The sequence below is a fragment of the Pelmatolapia mariae genome, linkage group LG6, assembly GCF_036321145.2.
Source record: "Pelmatolapia mariae isolate MD_Pm_ZW linkage group LG6, Pm_UMD_F_2, whole genome shotgun sequence".
Classification (NCBI taxonomy): Eukaryota; Metazoa; Chordata; class Actinopteri; order Cichliformes; family Cichlidae; genus Pelmatolapia; species Pelmatolapia mariae.
This window is the reverse complement of record NC_086232.1, coordinates 44,769,103-44,792,130: the sequence shown is the minus strand read 5'-3', so window position 1 is coordinate 44,792,130 and position 23,028 is coordinate 44,769,103. Positions and strand designations below refer to the sequence as shown.

The following is a 23,028-nucleotide window of genomic DNA, read 5'->3' as shown; positions in this document are numbered from 1 at the left end:
AGTTTCTCTGAGCTTGTGAGTTCACTGGAACGTCTTCTTCTGAGAAGATTGTGTTAACACACCTGAATTCTGTAGACCTGCTCACACCGATGATGGTCAATCAATTAAGTGTGTGATTACTTACAGTTTTAATTCCTGTGGAAGCAGCAGGGTGTTCTTAGTTCTTCACAGGACTGCACACTAAATCTGTTGTCATGGTCCGCATGCATGACTGTACTGCATTCCTCCTCTGTATGTCTCACAGGAGATCATTGGAACACTAGACGAATGCGTGCTATCCAACAGGAAGCGTCTCAATGCCCTAAAACATGGCACTGAGATCTATGAGAGGCGCCGTGAAGAGCTGAAGATGGAGTACCGGAGAATGAAACCAGAGCACAGTGCAGCGCCCCCTGGTGTTTGCACTTTGAAAAAAGAGGAGAATGCCATGGTAGTTACCTCTCTGATTCAAAAACAAAAAAGAGTCATTGCCTCTGAGTTTCTTTTTATATGGTTCTCATATGTTATAAGATGTGCATAGTGACAGGTCAAAGGTCACAATGAGCAATGATTCGTGTTTGTGTTCAGAACTTGCGGGTCCTGGAGAACAGTCTGGAGAAAAGCCAGTTTAAGTGCAAGGAGGCCGAGAACATCATGATTGACTACTTGAAGTTAAAGAGTCACTTACAGGTCAGTCCAGCATTCCTCGTAAAATGCAAGACTTTGTTGGCACCGTCTCCTGTAACGGTTTGTGTTAAATACTTTTGAAACAGTCACTGCAAAGCTGGTCTCTGAAAATGGTTATTTTGGTCTTCGCTCTCAGCATAAATTCTGTTTTAGGCGTTAGCAGACACCTGCTAACGCCTAAAAGAAAAAAAGAGCAAACTAACCTTCCTGTCGACAGGAAGGTTAGTTTGCTCTTTTTTTCTGGCCTTTTTCTGGCCTTTTTCGTACCTGAGCACAGTCTCTTAAACACTTCCTGTAAGATCTCTGTACTCTGCAAAATCCACTCTTTGAGCCTGACGTCATTAGCCATTTCCGGGTCCAAAGTCAAACGAACACTGCAGCATCACTGAGAGTTACAAACTGTCTAAATTCTTTCATCTTTAATAAAATGATCAGCGTTGCTGCTTTATAAGGTGTAACAATTAAGTTTAACATCCATGAAAACAGGATTTATTAAATTTAACGGAGTTAGAAGTTAGCAGGAAGTTAGCTCACTAGTTTCCACCTAAACATGATATAGCATGTTCTGACTGAGTGATTTCTAAAAAAATTCAAACGTACAGCTCTGCTTGTTAAGTCAAAAGACATGACGTCGTGGTCTCACTCCAATCCAAGCGCTTTATTCGTTACACCATGTTTTACTGCTCACACACAATAACAACAACTCACCATCTGCAACAGTACTCTCGCGATATAACAGAAAATAAGTTAACAATCTCCCTCTTTCTTTTTTTAAAAATAAAAGTATAAACACCCCTTTTAAACATTTGTATACATATATGTGTAAACAAAACAAAAAAAACCTTGTCAACTTTGTTGAATATCCAGGAAACACTTCAATGTGCTTTGCTTTGCTTAAAGCATACTATCACTGCACACAATAAACATTAGTGCATTTTAATGCAAAGAAAACTTAGTAAACAAAGGATCACAGTATCCAGAGTCCTTCATCTCCTGCTTTTAGAAGGGTTAAAGGTGAAACTTCCTTTTTTGTCAGACAATCAGCAAGTTGGGATTTGGAATCTGACCAACAAACCTGCCTGATTTTCTTGGCTTGTATGAGCTCTTTAATGCTGCTCATTTCTAGCCTCAGTCTCTTCTCTGTAACCTGCTTAGTGGACTTGAGTGCATCAAACAAGGAATGACTGTCAGTCACACAGATCAACAGTAGAGCATTCAGACCAGTGTTACCAGTTGTAAGCTCAGAAAAAAGTGTTGCCAGGAAGACCGCACTGTCTATTCCATCTGACATGGCAAGAGTTTCTCCTGCCAGTGTACTTCTGACCACACGCCTGATTTTCTTAGACTGCCAAAAGAGAGGACAGAACTTTCCTTCTTTACCCATAAGGATGATTAATGCCCTTCCATAAGTACCACCATCAGGAAGGTTACCAAAAGAAGCGTCACTGAAAACAACCAGTGCCAAATCCTCACTGTTACCCAAGCTCTGAAACTTAAGAGTCACTTTCTCTGCCTTAACCTCCTAAGACCCGAACTCTTCCATGGCATGCATTTTTAATTTCTCTTTGATATTTGGTCACATTGGGGCCCGATCAATGTAAAAACAAAGAATTACCAGATTTTTTTTTTTACCTGATTTTTGTTTATAAGAAAAATGAGAGCCACATATGAGAATATTCGTTTAAAATTTCGATAGAACAGTAGCAGTATAATGTCCTCGTAAGTGGATATCAGGCCCTTGTAGAGCAAAATTCAGTATTTTGGTCTAAATAACCCAAAATGTGATGTCCACATATGTGGACGCCAGGTCCTAGGAGGTTAAGTTTACAGATAACTTTGTTCACTTCATGAATGGACTGCACAGTTGCATCTTTGATATTAGATCCAAGGCTGCATGTGTCAAACATAACATCTGGCCTTGTTTGTTTGGCAACCCACAAAATCTGTCCTATTTTTGACCTGAGTTGCTCCAGTTCTGTTTCACTTAAGGAAGCATCCCTCTGTACAGCCCGTGCTGCTTGTAACTGAACCGGTTGTAGGTTGTCAGTGTAAAGTTGTTGATGCGCCTCTATTACATCATTAACTGTACAAATGTCCATACGCTCTTGAGCCTCTCTGTCCTTGCCCGGATGATGCAGAACCTTCTACCGGATTGCAGAAGTTGGAACAGTTTGTTGCCAGGATGGGACGGGTCCTTCAGTGTCTGCGCTGCTCTAGTCCGGCATCTCCTGGTGTAGGTGTCCTGAAGCGGGGGGAGAGCAATCCTGCAGCAGCGTTCTGCTGTATGGATCACTCTCTGAAGAGCTTTTTGGTCCTTAACACAGCTGTTCCCAAACCAGGATGTGATGTTCTGTGTGAGGATGCTCTCCACAGCGCCTGTATAGAAGATCCTGAGGATCTCTGGAGAGACCCTGAACTTCCTCAGTTGTCGTAGGTGGTACAGGCGCTGCCTAGCCTTTTTGGTCTGGACCTGAATGTGGGCAGACCATGTCAGGTCTGAGGAGATGTGGACACCGAGATACTTGAAGGACTGTACCCTCTTCACTGGATCTCCATTGATGATAATGGGCTTGTAGTCTCTGTACTGACTCCTTCTGAAGTCCACCACCAGCTCCTTGGTCTTGCCAACGTTCAGCTGGAGGTGGTTGTCCCGGCACCACGATGCCAGATTCTTCACTTCATCCATGTAGGCTGCCTCATCGTTGTTGGAGATGGCTCCCAACACCACTGTGCCGTCAGCGAACTTCACAATGGTGTTGGAGCCGTGGGTGGCCACACAGTCTGAAGTAGAGGGAGTAGAGCAGTGGCGAGAGGACACATCCCTGTGGTGCTCCTGTGTTGATGGTGATGCTGTTAGAGACGCATCTACCCACCCTCACCACCTGAGTTCTGCCAGTGAGGAAGTCCAACACCCATGCACACAGACGGCTGTTGAGTCCCAGTTCATTCTGCCAATAAAACACTGCGGGATCAACCTGTGATATTTTACCACAGACCACAGACCATAATGTCTTTGACCTTACTGTACCAATAAAGTGAAGCATCTGCAAGTCCATACACACACTTTTTTAGTTTCCATAGAACATTGTCCTTGCCAGCTTCAGGTGGGGGGTGAAGATAAATGTCTCTTGACAGTTCCATTCCCTGCAAAAAGGCAGATGTAATATCCATTTAATTCACTTTCCACTTGTTTTGATATATCACAGCTAGCACCAGTCTGAGGGACTCAGATGCACATGTTGGAGAGTCTTTCTGTAGTTCTTGAGTATTTACCTCTTCAAACCCGCCACAAATCGGGCCTTCGGGACAATACCAGTAGTAGTTTCTTTGAGTGTACAGACCCATCTAGTAGACACACATTTTTGACCCAGGTCTTTCACTTCATCAAACACGCCATTACTTTGCCAGTTCTCAATCTCCTTTTTGGCAGCATCAAAGGAGATATCTTTTGTTATTAGTACATCTGCATCTCTGTTTTCAGCTTCAGTGCAAAGACCATCAACAAGTGACATGTCTAAAGCTTTCTTTTCACCTTCACTACCATCAGGCTCAAGATATTGCACATTGTACCAGTTTTTGTATTGCCCTTTGGTTTTTCCTGCTCTGCCTAATACTCTGGCTGTATGTTGAACACCGTTGTTTCTGTTTGTAAAAGTGATCAGCTGTCCTGCCCTTAACTTTACATCTGCAGAGGAGACAGGATCAGTGTATGTAGAAGACTGTGTCATAGACATGTTACTGTAGTGTTAGTTTCTCTGTCACTAGTGATCTCTTCTTCCTCACTAATACTCTGTTCACCATCGGGTGCTTCTGTCTCATCATTTTCAACTGTGTCTTTGTTGTCAGTGTCATCATCAGTACTACTCTGTGGTATTTGTTTATCTCCACTCTGTGCATCCACTTTACTCAACCTTCACGAGTGCACTCTTACAAGAGTCCCCCCATGTCTTACAAATACAACAGTTCCATCCTGCCCAATAACTACACCTGGACCCTTCCACTCTGTACAGTCGACTCGTTTGTAGTATACTTTATCTCCTGCCTCATATTTGTCATCTGTAGGCCCAAGTTGCTTGTGTAGTGCTCTCATGATCCTTTCTGAACACTCTGCCTCAGTAAATGCTTTCCTGGAAGCATGTAATGCTGATATGTGTTCAGCTACTCTTGCACTTACAGTTGTGCCCTCTAAGGCAGGTGGCTTATCCATCAACACAGAAGGAAGGTTGGGGTTTTGGCCAAACACAAGTTGATGTGGACTATAACCATGTACATTAAGCATACTGTTTTTGGCCATGAGGGCCCAGTCTAACGCAGTGTGCCAGTCACATCCTTGTTCCTTTTTTACCTTCAGGAGGATTTCTGTAAGTGTCATGTTATGTCTCTCCAGTAGTCCGTAGCTCCAGGGACTATACCCCGCCGTTGTCTTTAACTCAATGTTGAAGTTTTCAGCCATGTCCCAAATCTCCGTGTTGTTGAACTCTCCACCGTTATCCGTGTAGAGCCGTCTGGGGGCACCGTGAATGCTTATCCAGGTGTGAATGAAGGAGATGACGATCTCTGCAGCTTTCTTTGTCTTTACGTTGCTGCCGGCACTGAAGCGTGTGAAGTGGTCGATGATGTGAAGGCTCCAGCTCATGTAGAGCCATCGCTACTGTCTCATTATACTCAGAAGCCAGAGGTAGACCAACAGCAGGTCTCGGCTTGGTTTTGCAATATCTCTGATAAATGTCACAGTCATGATCTGTCTCTTGCAGAATAAATGCACATTGTTGGTCTGTATTGACAGAGCTTTGGATTAGGGCTGGGCGATATATCGAGTTTTTTAAAAATATCGATATATTTTTATACGAGATATAAGATGGGACAATATCCTTTATATCGATATAGTCTATGTTACGTTATAATTATAGTTGTGGAGCCACAAGTTTGCCTCCCTTTTGTCCACTTTTGTCTTTACGCAACGTTACTCGGCCTCGCCTCTCCTTCACTGAACACAACTCCCCCTCCTCCCCCATCGCTTCACCTGCAGGCAGCGACAAGATGGACACGGCAAATCTCCGTTAACGAGTTACTGTGCATCGCCCCGTGCGTGGGGCTGGACGGCATCAACGTGTTAACGAGCTAACCACACTAACGAGCTAACCACGCTAACGCCATGCAGCCCAGAGGGGCTGCATCCTTTTCATTCTCTCAAAAGTCTCTCAGTGCGCCTTATGTATGAATTCTGGTTGTGCTTGATGACCGCGAACCAATTTTACACAGCGCTCAGCAATCTGTCAAAAAATGTTTTAGTACGACTTTGGTAAGCTACGGAGCTGCACCGCTTGATGGATTGTCGGAGCATTACGGCTACCGAGGAGCCTCGCGGAGTGATACGTACTGTGCTTCAACGTAATATTACCGTACTGTGTGTGTATAAGGACCATAAATGACACCTGTAAGAGACACGGTTACAAAGAGGATTTCAAACTCCAGGCTGTCAGTCACGCAGTAGAACCTGGGAACAGAGCAGCTGTGAAATCTGTCTTTGTTATTATGCTCAGCGTCTGTTAGTTTACATTTTGACTGCACAATTGTGAGCTCTTTGTTATGCACAAAAACAACATAGTTTTCTTTTATTTATAGAGCATTATTATTTAATAAATGCTCATAATTTATTTTTGAGTAGTTTTTTCCATGTACATCTACGCTGTATGTTAATAAAAGTGCCTGTCTGACATCTGGGACACAGCTTTGACTAAGAACTCTCTTTTTGTTCTTACTTTATGGCTTTAAAAAAATATCGAGATATATATCTTATATCGCCATCCAGCTAAAAAATATCGAGATATGAATTTTGGGTCATATCACCCAGTCCTACTTTGGATGAGTCTCAATAACCTCTCTGCAGATGCATGGCCAAACTGTTTATGAAGCTTCACAAGAACTTTCTGTTTCTCTTTTGTAGACATTTCAGCAGTTACAATGAGAACTTCATTTTCATTGCAGCTTTCTGTAGTATTATTATCTCTAATGTCTGTGAAGGTTCTCAGTCATCCAGGTCATCGTAGACCTGGATGACTGAGAACCTTCACAGACATATTGCTGTACATTTTGGGAGGAACACCCTTCAACTGGTGCGGGAGTATGAAAGGGAATCAAGAAAACTAGCGGATTATAGGAACCATCTCCTTTTCAACCAGAGATGCAGACAAAGCAGAGTTGTTCATAAGAGCTTGTGCCTTGGATCCACTGTCAGGGGTTACAGAGCAGACTTGATTCTACGGAGAGCACAAAATCAGCTTCTAAGTGAAAAGATAAGACAGGTCCATTTCACTATAGATGCCCTCCAGAGCAAGATTAGCCAGACTCTGCAGGAACTGGAAACCCTTCTACCCTCTCCGATCCTAGAAGAGGTTTACAAGTTTGTGGACAAGGCTCAGCGGCCCAACACTCTAAAGGAAAAGAAAGACAACGCAGGAAATTTCACACCTTGCTTTCAAAAACCCACACTCCTCAGTCTGAACCTACACAACTCAGAGAAGAACACACACCTGAGGACAGTCAGGAAAAATGGGTGAAGAACTTTTCAGACCGGAATCTCACTGAACCTGAAAAGAAAGTATTAGCCAAAGGACTCAATTTTGCCATTCCCCCGCAACAGTTGCCCATAGTGGACCTCATCACAGCCACAGAAACCGCCATACGGATTAATAAATTATCACAGACAGAAGCAGAGCAAATCAGGATGAAAGTCTCAGCCACCCTCTCCAGTGCCAAAGTCCCTCCGTCTAACCTCACAATACAAGAAAAGAAGGCCGTCGCTTCCCTGAGCAAAGACCACAACATCACTATATTACCAGCGGATAAGGGAAGGTGCACCGTGGTCCTAAACACTACGGATTACCACACAAAGATCACTACTCTCCTCAGTGACAACAATACCTACGAAGCCTTAAAGCGAGACCCCACAAGCAGCTACAAAAAGAAAGTTATAGCTTGCCTTCAGGACATTGAAAGGGACAAAATCATTGACCGCCTTACATATCACCGCCTTTATCCAGGGGATGCCATACCCTGCAAAACGGACTTCCTAAGATCCACAAAGAAGGTGTCCCACTCAGACTCATTGTCAGTAGCATAAACTCAGCCACTTACAACATTTCGAAACACCTTGCTACCATCCTTGCACCTCTCGTGGGGAACACCCCACACCACATCAAGAACCCCACCGACTTCACCGACAAGGTCCAGAAACTTACTCTGGATCCAGATGAAACCATGGTGTCCTTTGATGTAGTCTCTCTCTTCACTTGCATACCCACCACGGAGGCAGTGGAGACTGTCAGAAAACGACTACAAGAAGACAGCTCCTTGGAAGACAGGACCAACTTCACACCCGATCAGATCTGCACACTCTGCCTTACCACAACATACTTCAAATACAACGAAGGCTTCTACAGACAAAAACATGGCTGTGCCATGGGCTCCCCCGTGTCACCTATTGTAGCCAACCTTTACATGGAGGAAGTGGAAAGAAAGGCTCTTGGCTCTTTTAAAGGAAGAGTACCCAGCCACTGGTACAGATATGTAGACGACACCTGGGTCCAAATCAAGACACAAGAAGTGGAATCCTTCACTGCGCACATTAACGCTGTGGATAAAAACATCAAGTTCACCAGGGAAGACACAAAGGACAACTGTTTGCCTTTCCTGGACTGCGCTGTGCACATTGAAGAGAATGGCAACCTCAACATCGAAGTTTACCGGAAGCCCACACACACGGACCAGTACCTCCTCTTTGACTCCCATCACCCTCTGGAACACAAACTTGGAGTAATCAGGACCCTACACCACCGGGCAGAAAATGTTCCCTCTAAGCCTGAAGGGAAAAAAGAAGGAACACACACACATAAAGGAAGCACTCAAAACATGCGGTTATCCTAACTGGGCGTTCATAAAGTCAGCAAAGAGGCACAGAAAAGAAGATCAGACACCAGCGAGAAAGGATCAGAAAGACAGAAGCAACAACATTGTCATCCCCTATGTAGCCGGTGTATCAGAGAAACTCAGGAGAGTTTTCTCCAAGCACGACATCCCAGTGTACTTCAGACCCAGCAACACACTCAGACAAAAAGTGGTTCACCCAAAAGACAAAACTCCAAAACACAAACTTAACAATGTGGTGTATGCTGTACAGTGTAGCGAGGAATGCCCAGACCTCTACATTGGAAAGACCAAACAGCCACTTCACAAGCGCACGGCACAACATAGAAGAGCCACCTCCACAGGACAAGACTCAGCAGTCCATCTGCATCTAAAGGTCAAAGGTCACTCTTTTGAGGATGCCAATGTTCACATGTTGGACAGAGAGGACAGATGGTTTGAAAGAGGAGTCAAAGAAGCCATTTATGTCCACTGTGAGCGACCATCTTTGAACAGAGGCGGGAGTTTACCACTGGAAGTCCCAGAGAGCAGCCATTTGGCTTTTCTACCTATAAAACCCGCCTTCCAGCCAAATGGCTGGAAGGCTTTTAGCTAATATCCTTAATCACCTGTGAACCGCTGCTTTTGTTATGTAAATAACAAGAAGTGGCCATGCTGAGCCACTTGGAGTGGTTAGTTTCCTGAGCCACAAGGAAATTTGTGTTTCAGTTTGCCATCTTAGGGAGAAATCAACACACATGGGTGTATTTCCTTTGTTGCTGAGATTTATTGATAAAAACAGTACAAAATTTAAAAAAAAACAACCAATCATTTGTACACATATTTACGAATAATAATAAAAAGTGAGTGAGTACATTTCAACATTTTCAGCAATCACTCACAATCCTGGCACTGCCATGGTATCTGAAGTCTGCATTTACCACATGTGTATCTGTAGCAGTGAACACATCGCACAGTGGCATGATTGTTCTTGCATTTGTGTTTGACCTGACACATGGCTCTTTTTCCAGGGCTAGGTGTGGAGGGTTGTGTCTGAAGCAACTGTTCTTTTCTTGCCTTCTTCCCAGCCATATGAGAGTTAACCAACTCTCTTGCAAGCTCCACCAGGAAGTCCACCCGTCTTTCCTGCGTCCCGGTGCATGCTTGATACAGCACATGTGCATTCAGTGCTGCCATGTCAATCATGTTATAGAACACGGCAACTGGCCAGCGCCGTGTTCCTCTGCGGACAGTGTACTCCCGCAGAAAAGAAGTTTTTGCGCAAGTGAAAGCGATGTGAAGAAATTGTCCGTGGTAACAATTCTGCCCTTGTCTAGGAATGGTTCCATCAGCCTCATCACTACATTTTCAGACAGTTTCTCCCCACTGGGACTATTGGGGTCCTTGCCAAGATATGGGAGGACATTGCAAATGTACTTGGATTTTAGGTCGCAAGCCACCCAAAACTTGATCCCAAACTTGTCAGGTTTACTTGCAATATACTGCAGGAAACAGCACCGAGTCTTTGATGGGAAAAGCTGTTCATCAACGGTGATATGTAGACTAGAGATGGCACGATACCACTTTTTTATGTCCGATACCGATACCGATATCATAAATTTGGATATCTGCCGATACCAATATTAATCCGATATAGTGTGTTTTTTAATCAATAAAACTGTTTTTTTTTTAATATCTTGCTGCATTTTGTATAAGTTCATACTCAAGTTTAAATAAACAACAACACTAAAGCTATTCTGTTATACCTGTATGTAAAAAATACACTGCACCCAAAATATTTCATAGTTCAGCAATACTAATCAATCTAATAAACTTAAACCTGCACCATCCTTCCTATTCTGGTATTTTAAAGAGTACTTAGCAGAAATATTAAGCAACCTAACTAATAGGGTTGCAAACTCCCAGCAAAAAAAAAAAAAAGGGAACCACCCCCACCCTCCACCTCATGATGCTTAATCGACGTAATCAACTTTAATTTGATGCAGTGTGAAAAAAATGCACAGAAATAAATTATTTTTCAAGAATAATTAAATATATTCAACATCTTTCTTCTACAGAATTGCAGACTGCACAGATGGTACTTTCCCAAAGGAAAAAGTACTATAGCTTACTAGGGTATATTAGACTTAACAGTTACTATATACAGTAATGGACTTCTATACATTTTACATCAGATTAAAACTTTGGGTGTAAGATTCAGATAATTATTTATTAAAAGCTAGACATTTTAAATGAGAATAAGAAAGATAAGTATGTCTTTGTGCCCCCTTTTCCCTGTTAATGCCCTATCGGCCCCCCTGGCTAAACTTTGCTAGATCCGCCCCTGCACAGTTACCAGCCGTCAGCTGCGTAGAAAAGGATCCTGGTGTAGAAAGTAATATTAAATAAATTCTAACAACAGCTTATCAAGCTTAAACGTGCTGCTGTTGTTCAGCCGCTGGTTTCCTCTTTCTGGTGCAAAGTGGGCCAAAAACAAAGAAGAGAGACGGACTCGCGACAGAAAAGCCGATCAGCTGATCATTAAGCAGTTTCACGATTGAAGTAGCGGCAGGAGAGGGAGAGAGAAGAGGCTCCATATATTGGTTGTTAAGCTTAACGTAGGTACGCTTTACAAACATTCAGAGATGAACTTACACACTTGCTTTACTTCTCTCTGGGATAACTTCTTCGGAGATGAAATGCTGGATTGCTAGCGAGGCTACAAATAAACACAGCCGCTCTATCACGTGAGCACACTGCTTCGACGTGCTACGGTTACAAGCCGAGTTACGTCGTGTCGCAAGTTTTGTGAGGTGCTTTTTTGATATTTAATGGATCGGATTACATTTTTTAATTTCTCGCCGATATCCGATCCAGTAATTTAGGTCAGTATCGGACCGATACCGATACTTAATATCGGATCGGTCCATCTCTAATGTAGACCAGGGTTGTAGCACGTGAAGCAGTTGGTGACAAATGATCCCCACACACTGGAAATTGCAGCGAACTTATCAGTCTTTGCTCGATCACTGCGGGTGGACCTGTCATCAAAGCGTAGGTGTTGCATGATGTCTTGGAAGCGGTTTCGCGGCATAGTTCCAATGATCTGTGGGTTTCCCAGGTTTGCTGACCAGCAGTCACGTAGTGATGGAACCCTAGTAGCCCCCCGCAAGATGACAATTGCAATAAATGCCATTAGTTCAGGGAGGTCCATGAACCAATGAACATGCTCCGTTTGCTGTGCATGTTGAATAGTCCATTCTTGAATGCTATGAAGCATGTCAAGAGTGATGAAACACAGGAAGCTCTGAAGCTCTGAAGGCGACTCGAGATACTAAGTGCAGTGAGATTGTGTCCACCTCAACACAAAAGGAAGTTCACAGCTTTTAGCAGCTCTCCCCCCACACAAACAAAGAGGCAGTTGGCAGTTAGAAATCAGCAATCATTCACACACCCCCACTCCCCTCCAGATTACTCAGGTAACGACCCAATTTACATATGAATTGATGCTAACAGACAAGCCAAGTTAGCTGGCGTTAGCTTCCACTTGGCTGACGGAGGGTTAGAAAACTGTGGGACTTCTAGTGTTACGACACCAACTGTCTGCCATCTATAATCCAGTTTTGAGATCCTTCCCAGACGCCTTAACGCCCACTCACATCCTGGGCCATCTGACCTCAGGAAATCACATGATTTGGGGTGAGGGTGGGGCCAGGTTTCACAATGAGCTTTCATCTCTAATGTCCACACAATAGTGTCCCGTACTAGTGAGCTCTAGGGGAACAGGCTGCTTGAACAACACTGTCATTCTCCATGTCTAGAACAGCCCCTGCTTTCTTGAGAGACGATTTCCTCAGTAGTAGTGGAATGTCAACAGGAACTACTTCACTTTCAATGTCACATTTCATTTGTCCAATTTTGGCCGGAAGTTTCACTTTTCTGCTGTAATACACTACACTGCCATCCCCAAAGCGAAATGGTGTGGAGCTAGGGGTTTCTGATTGCAGCAACTTGTTTACTTGGCCTTGGCTGAGGTCACGCATGTAACTATCTAGCCACTTCTGACTGCAAACTGTACGTACACATGCAGTATCAATAATGGCTGACCCCAGTGTTTCAGTCAGGAAGATTTCAGAGTCTGTCATTGAGGCTTTACTGTACAAAGTAATGTTACACTCCTCCATGTTTCCATCTTCAGTTAGCTTTACTTGGTCACCATTCCGATGAGGACAGTCTTTAGCCCAGTGGTAAGTACGGAGACAAATAGCACATCTTGTTCGCTTGCCAAACTTGTCAAGTGGGTTGGTACCTTGTAGTGGTTGTCGCTGTCCACTCCGCGACGAAGTACCGTCGTTTCGTTTGTATTTGGGACCTTTTTGCTCCGTAAGGAAAACTGCATCTTGGTTCAGTTGAATTCCGCTGAAAACTCCGGCTACTTTCCCTCCGAAAATCCGTTTCAGTGCAGACTTCATAGACGCAAACGTTAAGTCGGTGCAAGCTGTTGACTTTTATCATCAAGACAAACTGTATCTAGAAGCTTAAATGCTAGCACAGCGTCAGGCAGCGTCATGTTGTACCTTTTCATCCGGTTATAACGCTGTTCAAAGTCTATAATGTAGTCTGCCATGGACATGCTGTAGTTCTTTGCAATGGAGTCAAAACACGAGTAAGCTTCATACACGCGGTCTTTTTCTTCTCTCTGAAACACCGCGTCCAGTTTTGCAAGTAGTGTTTCCATACCGTCATCTTTGTTCAAATCTTCCGTTTCTCTGGCTCTTCCCTCGAGCCCCAGCGCCACCGCAAGTGCCTGCTTGTTTTTATCCAGCTGCGTAACTCGTCTCCAAATATTGACTTCATTCTTCCAGCACTCGTATGGCCTGGCTTCATCAAGCTGTGGTGGTAGTTTATAATTGGTAACCATCCTCTGCTACCAGTTAAGTCAAAAGACACGACGTCGTAGTCTCACTCCAAGCACTTTATTCGTTACGCCATGTTTTACCGCTCACACACAATAACAACTCACCGCGGGCAACAGTACTCTCGCAATATAACAGAAAATAACAAGTTAACACTGCTATCACTTCCAAAATAAAGGAAGACAGAAAACTAAACAGCAGTGACGTTTGTAGGGTTACTGAAGTTGGGCTAGCTGGTATATAATGATGTGCTACGTGATCGCTAGCTACACAGCTATGTTAGCATAGCATAAACACAGTGAAGCTGGAGGATGAACGCTAACTTTATTACACTCGATAAAAGTTAACGTGAGGGTTCCTGATGGTTAGGGACAAATGCAATCGCATGGCAGGATGCTGTAAACAGACCAAACTTCCGTCAGGAGAACAACTGAGATAATCCATCCACAATACGAGGTTAGCCATTAATATACTGCAACATGGGCTGGAGTTACACTGTAAGGTTTAATAACTGTGCTTTAAAATGATCAGTGGTAATAAAAACCGAGAGACCGACAGTGATCACTGACTGTTTTTAGGGGCTTGTTCAGATTAAATAGAACAAGATACAAAACATGTTAAAAACACAACAGCCTTAATAAACGCACAGTTTGGACCCGGAAGCAGGATTCATCACATCATCACTTAAAGACCAGATGGGGTCTGATTATAGGAAGTCTGAGGGTAGTATAATTAAAAGTTTATTTTTTATAAATGTTGTATTAGTGAACACAGAATATTGTATATTTTATGCATTGATTTGATGTTAATTTGTTGATCGCTTTGCCTTATTTGTGTTTCTGCCTGCATTTCTCTCACTTTTCCACCTTCAGGATGAGAGTCTGGCGTATCAGAGCCAGCTCGACAGTCTGCAAGCAGAAATCCTGAAGCACAGAGAGGAGCTTCGCAGTCTGCAGGTCGTGAATACTGACAGCCAGCTCTCCAAAGAAGCTGCTAAGGTGACCTGTAATTTCCTTTGCTGTGACTTCAGATTAAGAAACACTCAGCATCGCTCACATTATCCAGCTGATTTGCCAGAGTCACTGTATGAAGGAGTCACTGTATCTCACAACTCACCACCATCAGCCTACGTCTTCTTCTGCTTCACAGGCTGAGCTGCAGCAGCAGGAGGAGCTGCTTCACAAGGAGTGTAAGGAGAGGGAGCAAGTGATAGCAAGCTACAGGAAAAAGGTTGATGAGCGCAAGGACCAGGCTGCAAAAATTGAGAGAAGGGTGAGAGACATTTAATGTACTCAGTTTTTGTAGATGAATGTTGAGTAACAAATAAATGGTAAGTGGCCTGTATTTGTATAGCGCTTTACTAGTCCCTAAGGACCTCAAAGCGCTTTACACAACCTGTCATCCACCCATTCACACACACATTCACACACTGGTGATGGCAAGCTACATTGTAGCCACAGCCACCCTGGGGCGCACTGACAGAGGCGAGGCTGCCGGACACTAGCGCCACCTCTGACCACCACCAGTAGGCAACTGGTGAAGTGTCTTGCCCAAGGACACAACGACTGAGACTGTTGGAGCCGGGGCCCGAACCGGCAACCTTCCGATTACAAGACGAACGCCCAACTCTTGAGCCACAAAGAGCAAAGATATAAAGAAGTGCCTTCCTGCTCACGCCAGCACAACAGGCCAATCACATTGATGTTAATGACACAGATGTTTGGTGACATTATCTGTCATGGTCCTGGGCCATGTTGGCCCAGCATTCTTAGTTTTTCGTGTGTTTTGGGATTTGTTCTTTATTTATGCCTTGGTTTCTAGGTTCTGTTAAGATGTTTCTTATTTGATTACCCCCTGTGTGCCCCTCTGTGTATCTGAGCCCTCGTTTCCCCTCCTTGTGTTTCATTCAGTGTTTTTCCCCAGCCCGTTATGTCGGTCCTCTCTCTCTCCGCCTGTCTGAACCTCTGTGCACTTCCTGTTTTCTTTGACAGTCCCTCGTCAGTATGCGTCACGTTGTGTTCACTCCTGCCCTGTCTCGTTATGATTATCAGTGTCACCTGTGTTCCTCGTGTGCTCCCACTCCCCTCGTTAACCCTCTGTGTATTTAGGTCTGCGTCTCCCTCAGTTCTGTGTCGCGTTCTCCCTCATACATGGCCGTGTGTTTCCCCGTGCAATATGTTTAGTTTCCAGTTTAGTTTGTATGGTCTTCCTGTCCAGCAATAAAGCTGCGTTTTGAGTTCATTCCTGTCTCCGCGAGCTTGCGTTTGGGTCCACTCCCTGCCTGCCACACAGCCGGTCCATGACAGAAGAACGCGACCACGACATGGACCCAGCAGCTCACAATCCCTCCGCTGAACTCCGCGAGGATTTAATTTACACAGTGGAGTACCACTGTCAGGAGTGGGCAGCGCTGCCAGGGGAAGAATATCGGGAGACCGTAGCCATCCGTTTACAGAGGATGGTGTCCGGACTCCCATGGCTGTTCGGCGCGCTACACCCCCACATCCAGGACTTCCTTGTTTCCACCATACTCATTCGCCTGGAGCTGCCGCTCCAGTATGAAGAGCCGGAGGACGTTCAGCCCGGTCCGCTGGAGGATTTGCGGCCTGGCTCCTCTCCTCCCCCTTCCCGGAGAAAACGGCGTTCACGCCGCCGGCGTTCCCGAGCAGCGGAGCAGCTTTCTTCTTTTGGTGAGAGTGATCGTGTTTCTCACGTTCCGCTCGAGCATTCAGCTCCCAGGCTTCCGGACATTGCACCCTCAGTGAGTAAGACTGTGCTTCCCTCCGTGGACTTTGATAAACCTGAATCCGTAGATTGTGACTCAGCAGACTTAAAGTGTCAGGGTTCTAAGGCAGTTAACTCAGTAGCATCTGTTTCTGTGCCTGTTGTTCCTCTGAGTAAATCCAGTGTTAATGAGCGAGCAAGTCGTTCTTCTGTTCTGCCTAAACCTGGTAGTATAGAGACAATTAGCCATGCAGCTACTCATCGTGACTGTCTTACCTGTTCACCTGCTCTGTCACCAGAAAGCTATGACAGCAACCAAATGGGCTCTGTCACCTGTTGTGTTCCACGGTCTGACCGTTTGAACTTTGTGCACCAGGCATCTAGCTCAGTCTCTGCAAAGAATGTTCAGGAAGCTCTTCAAGAAACGACTGTTTGTGTTTTTTCCTATGGGACTGCCATTCAAACCTGGGACTGTGCTGCGCCTCAGCTGGTGAATGTAAATGGCGACAGAGTGCCAGCTGCCATAGTTAAACTAGCTAAGAGGTTTGGACTGTGTGCTTCAGACCTACTGAATCAGGTTGAGTTTTGTGTTCCGCAGTCATTCATATGTAAACCAACTCACCATGCCTGTGTGCCAGTCCCTGTTAACACTGAGTTTACACCTCAAAAGACTGTGGTTGACATTGTTACACCCCTGGACTGTGCAGCCCACCAGCCAGTTCATTTTGAGTTGGTCTGTGAAAACACACCTGTTTCTGTAATCACCCATTCTGAGCTGAGCGTTACTGACCCAGAGTTTGCTAAGCCTGAATCCGTCCCCATAATGACTGTTTTAATGGCTGCTAATTATGACATGGACAATTTATGTACAGCAGAGTTGCTAGAGCCAGCCCACCATAAGTCGCTGAGTGCTAGTACTGTGTTCAGCACCAGCAACCTCGTTTACCCAGTGACTGTAACTGTTCCTGTGCTTCGCTCTCCACCTCCAGTTCCTGTACCCAGGGCAGCGCGGGCCCAGCTTTCCCTTGCACCCGTATCAGTTCCTCGGGTGAGGGTGGCTGAGGTCCAGCTGGTCCCTGCTTCTGTCCCCAGCCTGGCAGAGGCGCCGTTCATCCCGGCACCCGTACCTGCTTCTCGGGTGGGGTTGATGGACACCCAGCCGTTGCCTGCACCTGTTCCGGTTCCCCGGGTGAGGTCAGCTGTGACCCTGCCGACTCCTGCACCCGTCTCAGTTCCTCGGGTGGGAGCAGCAGAGGCCCAGCTGTCTCCTGCACCTACACCGGCCCCCAGGGTAAAGGCAGCCAGAGCCCAGCTCATCCCTGCACCCGTCTCTGTTCCTCGGGTGGGGATGACTGGTGTTCGGCCAGGCCTAGTACCCGTTCCTGTTCCCCGGAGGAGAGCAGCCAAGAGTCAGACACCTGCTCAGTCACAAGTTCAACTGCCTGCTGTTCCACCACCACTACAACTTGCACTTTTGTCCATAGCGCAGTCATTAGCTCAGTTATTAGTACAGTTTCCTGTTTTGTCACCAGCACAGTTATCAGCTCCATTGTCTGCTCAGTCATCCGTTTTGTTACCACCTCAGTTTCTTGCTCCACTGCCTGTTCAGTTATCAGCTCAGTCATTACCAGCCCAGTTTGTAGCTCAGCAACCTGTTCAGTCACTGCCATCCTCGGCTGGAAGCTCTTGTGTGCTCACTCAGTCAGTTGAGGACAGCGAAATGCTGACAAAGTTTGGACAAACTGTTTGCACTGCACAGCCCCAGTCGTTGCATCCCAAGCCGACTGCGTGCCCTGTGCAGCTACAGTTAGCGTCCCCTCAGGCAGAAGTCTGCGTACCCGCTGGCTCTGTTTCTGTTCTCGCTGGGGGTTCAGGAGGACCCCTCCAGCACTTCCTCGTCTCCGCTGGCGGCTCTGGTCAGCCCGGCCAGCACCTCCTCGTCTCCGCTGGGGGTTCAGGAGAACCTCTCCAGCCGCTCCTCGTCTCCGCTGGCGGCTCAGGTCAGCCCGGCCAGCACTTCCTCGTCTCCGCTGGGGGTTCAGGAGAACCTCTCCAGCCGCTCCTCGTCTCCGCTGGCGGCTCAGGTCAGCCCGGCCAGCACTTCCTTGTCTCCGCTGGGGGTTCAGGAGAACCTCTCCAGCCGCTCCTCGTCTCCGCTGGCGGCTCTGGTCAGCCCGGCCAGCACCTCCTCGTCTCCGCTGGGGGTTCAGGAGAACCTCTCCAGCCGCTCCTCGTCTCCGCTGGCGGCTCTGGTCAGCCCGGCCAGCACCTCCTCGTCTCCGCTGGGGGTTCAGGAGAACCTTTCCAGCCGCTCCTCGTCTCCGCTGGCGGCTCAGGTCAGCCCGGCCAGCACCTCCTCGTCTCCGCTGGCGGCTCAGGTCAGCCCGGCCAGCACCTCCTCGTCTCCGCTGGCGGCTCTGGTCAGCCCGGCCAGCACCTCCTCGTCTCCGCTGGAGGGTCCAAGTCAGCTTCTGCTCCGCCTGGCCTGGCCTCCACATCTGCTTCACCCGCGCCTGGCCCGGCCCCTGCATCGGCTCCAGCTTCGCCCGCGCCTGGCCCGGCCCCTGCATCGGCTCCAGCTTCGCCTGCGCCTGGCCCAGCCTCTGCATCGGCTCCAGCTTCGCCCGCGCCTGGCCCGGCCTCTGCATCGGCTCCAGCTTCGCCCGCGCCTGGCCCGGCCTCTGCATCGGCTCCAGCTTCGCCCGCGCCTGGCCCGGCCTCTGCATCGGCTCCAGCTTCGCCCGCGCCTGGCCCGGCCTCTGCATCGGCTCCAGCTTCGCCCGCGCCTGGTCCGGCCTCTGCATCGGCTCCAGCTTCTGCACCTGGGAATCGCCGGTCCCTTTCCGGGCCACCAGCCAGATGTCACCGCCGTCGAGGCCGGCCCCCTGAACTGTTCCCGCAACGTTGCCCTCCGCACGGCCGGCCCCCGGAACTGTGTCCACGTCGCCGCCGTCTTCCACGCGGCCGGCCTCCGGACCCGTGTCCACGTCGCCGCCGTCTTCCACGCGGCCGGCCTCCGGACCCGTGTCCACGTCGCCGCCGTCTTCCACGCGGCCGGCCTCCGGACCCGTGTCCACGTCGCCGCCGTCTTCCACGCGGCCGGCCTCCGGACCCGCTCTGCTGCCACTGCCGCTTTTCGCGTGGGCGGCCTCCGGAACAGCCGTACTGTGAACTTTGGTGCTGTCGCCCCCGGGTCGACACTCTGTTCTATGTGGACATTGCTTCCCTGTCTTGGACTATTTTTTGTGTTCCTATGACCCTGGTTTTGTATCATGCTCTTTGTGTTTCATTTGGTTTCGGTCCCTCCGTCCTGGTCCCCCGCCTCCCGCCCTGGGTGGGTTGTTTTGGTTTTTCTTGTTTTTGGTTCTCGGGTTTCGGCTGTCAGGAGCCAGCCCTTGAGGGGGGGGTGGTGTCATGGTCCTGGGCCATGTTGGCCCAGCATTCTTAGTTTTTCGTGTGTTTTGGGATTTGTTCTTTATTTATGCCTTGGTTTCTAGGTTCTGTTAAGATGTTTCTTATTTGATTACCCCCTGTGTGCCCCTCTGTGTATCTGAGCCCTCGTTTCCCCTCCTTGTGTTTCATTCAGTGTTTTTCCCCAGCCCGTTATGTCGGTCCTCTCTCTCTCCGCCTGTCTGAACCTCTGTGCACTTCCTGTTTTCTTTGACAGTCCCTCGTCAGTATGCGTCACGTTGTGTTCACTCCTGCCCTGTCTCGTTATGATTATCAGTGTCACCTGTGTTCCTCGTGTGCTCCCACTCCCCTCGTTAACCCTCTGTGTATTTAGGTCTGCGTCTCCCTCAGTTCTGTGTCGCGTTCTCCCTCATACATGGCCGTGTGTTTCCCCGTGCAATATGTTTAGTTTCCAGTTTAGTTTGTATGGTCTTCCTGTCCAGCAATAAAGCTGCGTTTTGAGTTCATTCCTGTCTCCGCGAGCTTGCGTTTGGGTCCACTCCCTGCCTGCCACACAGCCGGTCCATGACATTATCAGTCTCTCCAACAGTAGAAAGATGTGATGTGAGGGCAAAGACATAGACTTCTCTTGTCCACATCTTTGCCTTTCCTGTCCCCCAGTCATGTCTGTACCGATTGTAATAACTTAAGAGTAAAAAAAGTAATAAAAATAAACAAATAACAAAGATCAATCAAGTGGACCAGCATGGCAAAGCCGTAATGATCCACTTGGGAAAATAAATGTGTCGGGCAGTGCTGAACGGAAAAAAGTGGAGTGCCTGCTCTGGGTCAGGGACGAGTTCCTGCCCCAAGTGGAGGAGTTTAAGTATCTCCGGGTCTTGTTCGCGAGTGACAGGAGAAGGGAGCAGGAGATCGACAGACGGATTGGTGCAGCGGCCGCAGTGATGCGGACACTGCAACGGTCCGTCATGGTGAAGAGAGAGCTGATGGTAAAAGCGAAGCGATCAATTTACCGGTCAATCTGCGTCCCTACCCTCACCTATGGCCACGAGCTGTGGGTAGTGACCAAAAGAATGAGACTGCGGATACAAGCGGCAAAATAGGCTTCCTCCGAAGGGTGGCTGGCCTCTCCCTTAGAGATAGGGTGAGAAGTTTGGCCATCCGGGAGGGGCTCAGAGTAGAGCCGCTGCTCCTCCACATCGAAAGGAGCCATTTGAGGTGGTTCGGGCATCTGACAAGGATGCCTCCTGGGCGCCTCCTGGGCGAGCTTTTCCAGGCATGTCCCACGGGGAGGAGGCCCCAGGGCAGACCCAGGACATACTGGAGAGATTATATCTCTCGGCTGGCCTGGGAACGCTTTGGTGTTCCCCCGGATAAGCTGGAGGAGGTGGCTGGTGAGAGGGAGGTCTGGGCCTCTCTGCTTGGGCTGCTGCCCCCGCGACCCGGCCCCGGATAAGTTGAAGAAAATGGATGGATGGACAGTGCTGAACGGGACAGGCGAAAAAAGAAAGAAACTGTTGTTGTTATAATAAACACGCCCACACCTACCTTCAATCCAGAGCGATGGTGTTGCTTAAAAAAATAAATAAATAAATAAAGGTGTGAGCTGAGACCACTGGGCACACATAATCATGCTCAGCCCTGCGCATCCTGTGACCTACAGCCCATTAACCGCAGTCTGTTTCTTCAAACACAATATTATGATTCTGTAAAGTGAAACCAGGTCACTGACATGTGCAGTGGTTGCTGTTGCATCGTGCAGGTCCAGCGAGCAGCTGTGCAGCTGGATGAACTAAGCAGTGAGGTCCAGCACAGCACCACCAGGACGCTGGCTGAAGAGGAGAAAGACATTTCAACTGCTGAGGAGGCCTTCAGACGCATCAAAGAGGCCACAGGGATCACCGATATAGAGGTGCAAAGGTTTCCGCCCGTTCTGCTACACACAGCGTGCTTCCTGATATGCGTTTTCCTTTCATGCATTTTGTGTTTGTAGGAGTTAGAGGAGCACTTTACTTCTCAGAAGGAGACACGTCGACATCTGGAGAGGCAGCGGGAGGAGAACGAGGAGGTCCTGCTGCAGCTGAAGGAGCAGAAGGAGCTTCTGGAGCAACAGTTTGAAGAGATGAAATATTCTGGGGAGGCTAAACTCTCCAGGTCAGACACATATTTAACTCTGTCATGCAGCAGCTGTCACAGTGTTTGTGAATCACATGGACTCTCTGTTGGTGTGAATGGGACTCAGAGGATCACGCGAGTGTCTAATGCTTATTCTGAAGCCTCTGCTCTTTCTGTGTGCTTTTTTTAGCCACCAGCAGACGCTGCAGGAGCGTGAGCAGCAGCTGCAGGCTGAGCAGCAGAGGTGCGATGAAGCCGAAGAGCGACTGGATTGGCTTGTGAAAACCCTCGGTGCCGTCCGGCACGGAGTTGAGCACCTGGCAGACAATCTTCAGCACATCTCACTGGTACAAACAACCAGTCTATTAGGATTCCTGATGTTACCACAAGGTCTTCAACGTCAACTTCTCCATTTACTGGGAACATTGATTTTAACAAAAGCCTTAGAACATAGAAACTGATTCTTACAGGCGTGCTGTGTGTTGTCAACATATAGAGAAGGTAAAAATGTCACATCTGACCTCTCCTTCAAGGTCAATAGATAAAGTGATACTAATGCTATGGCCACTGATTGTATTGACAACAATGATATATAGGGATATCAAATTATAGTTTGCATTTGACCTGTGACCTCACTTTTACCTTTCACATGTGATATCCCTATATATCATTAGCCTGTCTTTCATGTTGACCCCAAATATCTTTAAAGGATGTGTTGTCAGGAGAGTGAGCTGCCGAGTTAGTTCGAAGTATACCGTAGTATATTATTAAATACTAAGCTCATTCATGTCCCCTTATTTACAAATCAGTTTGTATTATCATTACCTGCTCCCTATACAATGTGTGTGTAATCGAAGTAAACCTCCGTCTCAGGGTACGTTTTTTAAGTGTTACCTTCAACGGAAATGCCCCCCAGAGAGAGAGCAGCCCTGCTGGAGCTCCACAGTCTTCATGTGCTTTTGTTCCTTTTTTCACTCATCATCTCCCAGGATGAGCACACAGTTCCCAACATGCATCCAGACTCAGAGGACTTTGTGGTGCTGGAGCTGGTGGCCCAGTGTGAGCAGAAATTGGAGTCCCTGCAGAAAGAGCTTGAGGGGAAGGATGTGGCTGCTATAATGAAGGAGATGGAAGAAAAGGAGGTAAGACAAAAGCTTACAAACTCAAAACTTGAAATGGATCCTCTGAGTCTGAAACAACATGTTTGACATTTGCAAAGTCAGTCAAGGTTTTTGTTTAACTTTGTCCATGGGCTCCCCATTAAGAGAAAGGCAGTAAAACGTGTGTGTAG

The 23,028-nt window shown here is 47.3% G+C and overlaps 1 protein-coding gene across 1 annotated transcript in view; it reads left to right on the top strand.

Moving 5' to 3' along the window:
- LOC134629668 (outer dynein arm-docking complex subunit 3-like) overlaps positions 1–23,028 on the top strand; it is a 30,326-nt gene that overhangs the window by 4,191 nt on the left and 3,107 nt on the right. The window contains exons 4-11 of the mRNA XM_063477194.1: positions 245–430; positions 568–669; positions 14,360–14,485; positions 14,637–14,759; positions 21,385–21,534; positions 21,616–21,776; positions 21,928–22,084; positions 22,727–22,879. Coding sequence (XP_063333264.1) covers positions 245–430; positions 568–669; positions 14,360–14,485; positions 14,637–14,759; positions 21,385–21,534; positions 21,616–21,776; positions 21,928–22,084; positions 22,727–22,879 — 1,158 coding nt within the window. The remainder of the gene's footprint in view (positions 1–244; positions 431–567; positions 670–14,359; positions 14,486–14,636; positions 14,760–21,384; positions 21,535–21,615; positions 21,777–21,927; positions 22,085–22,726; positions 22,880–23,028) is intronic.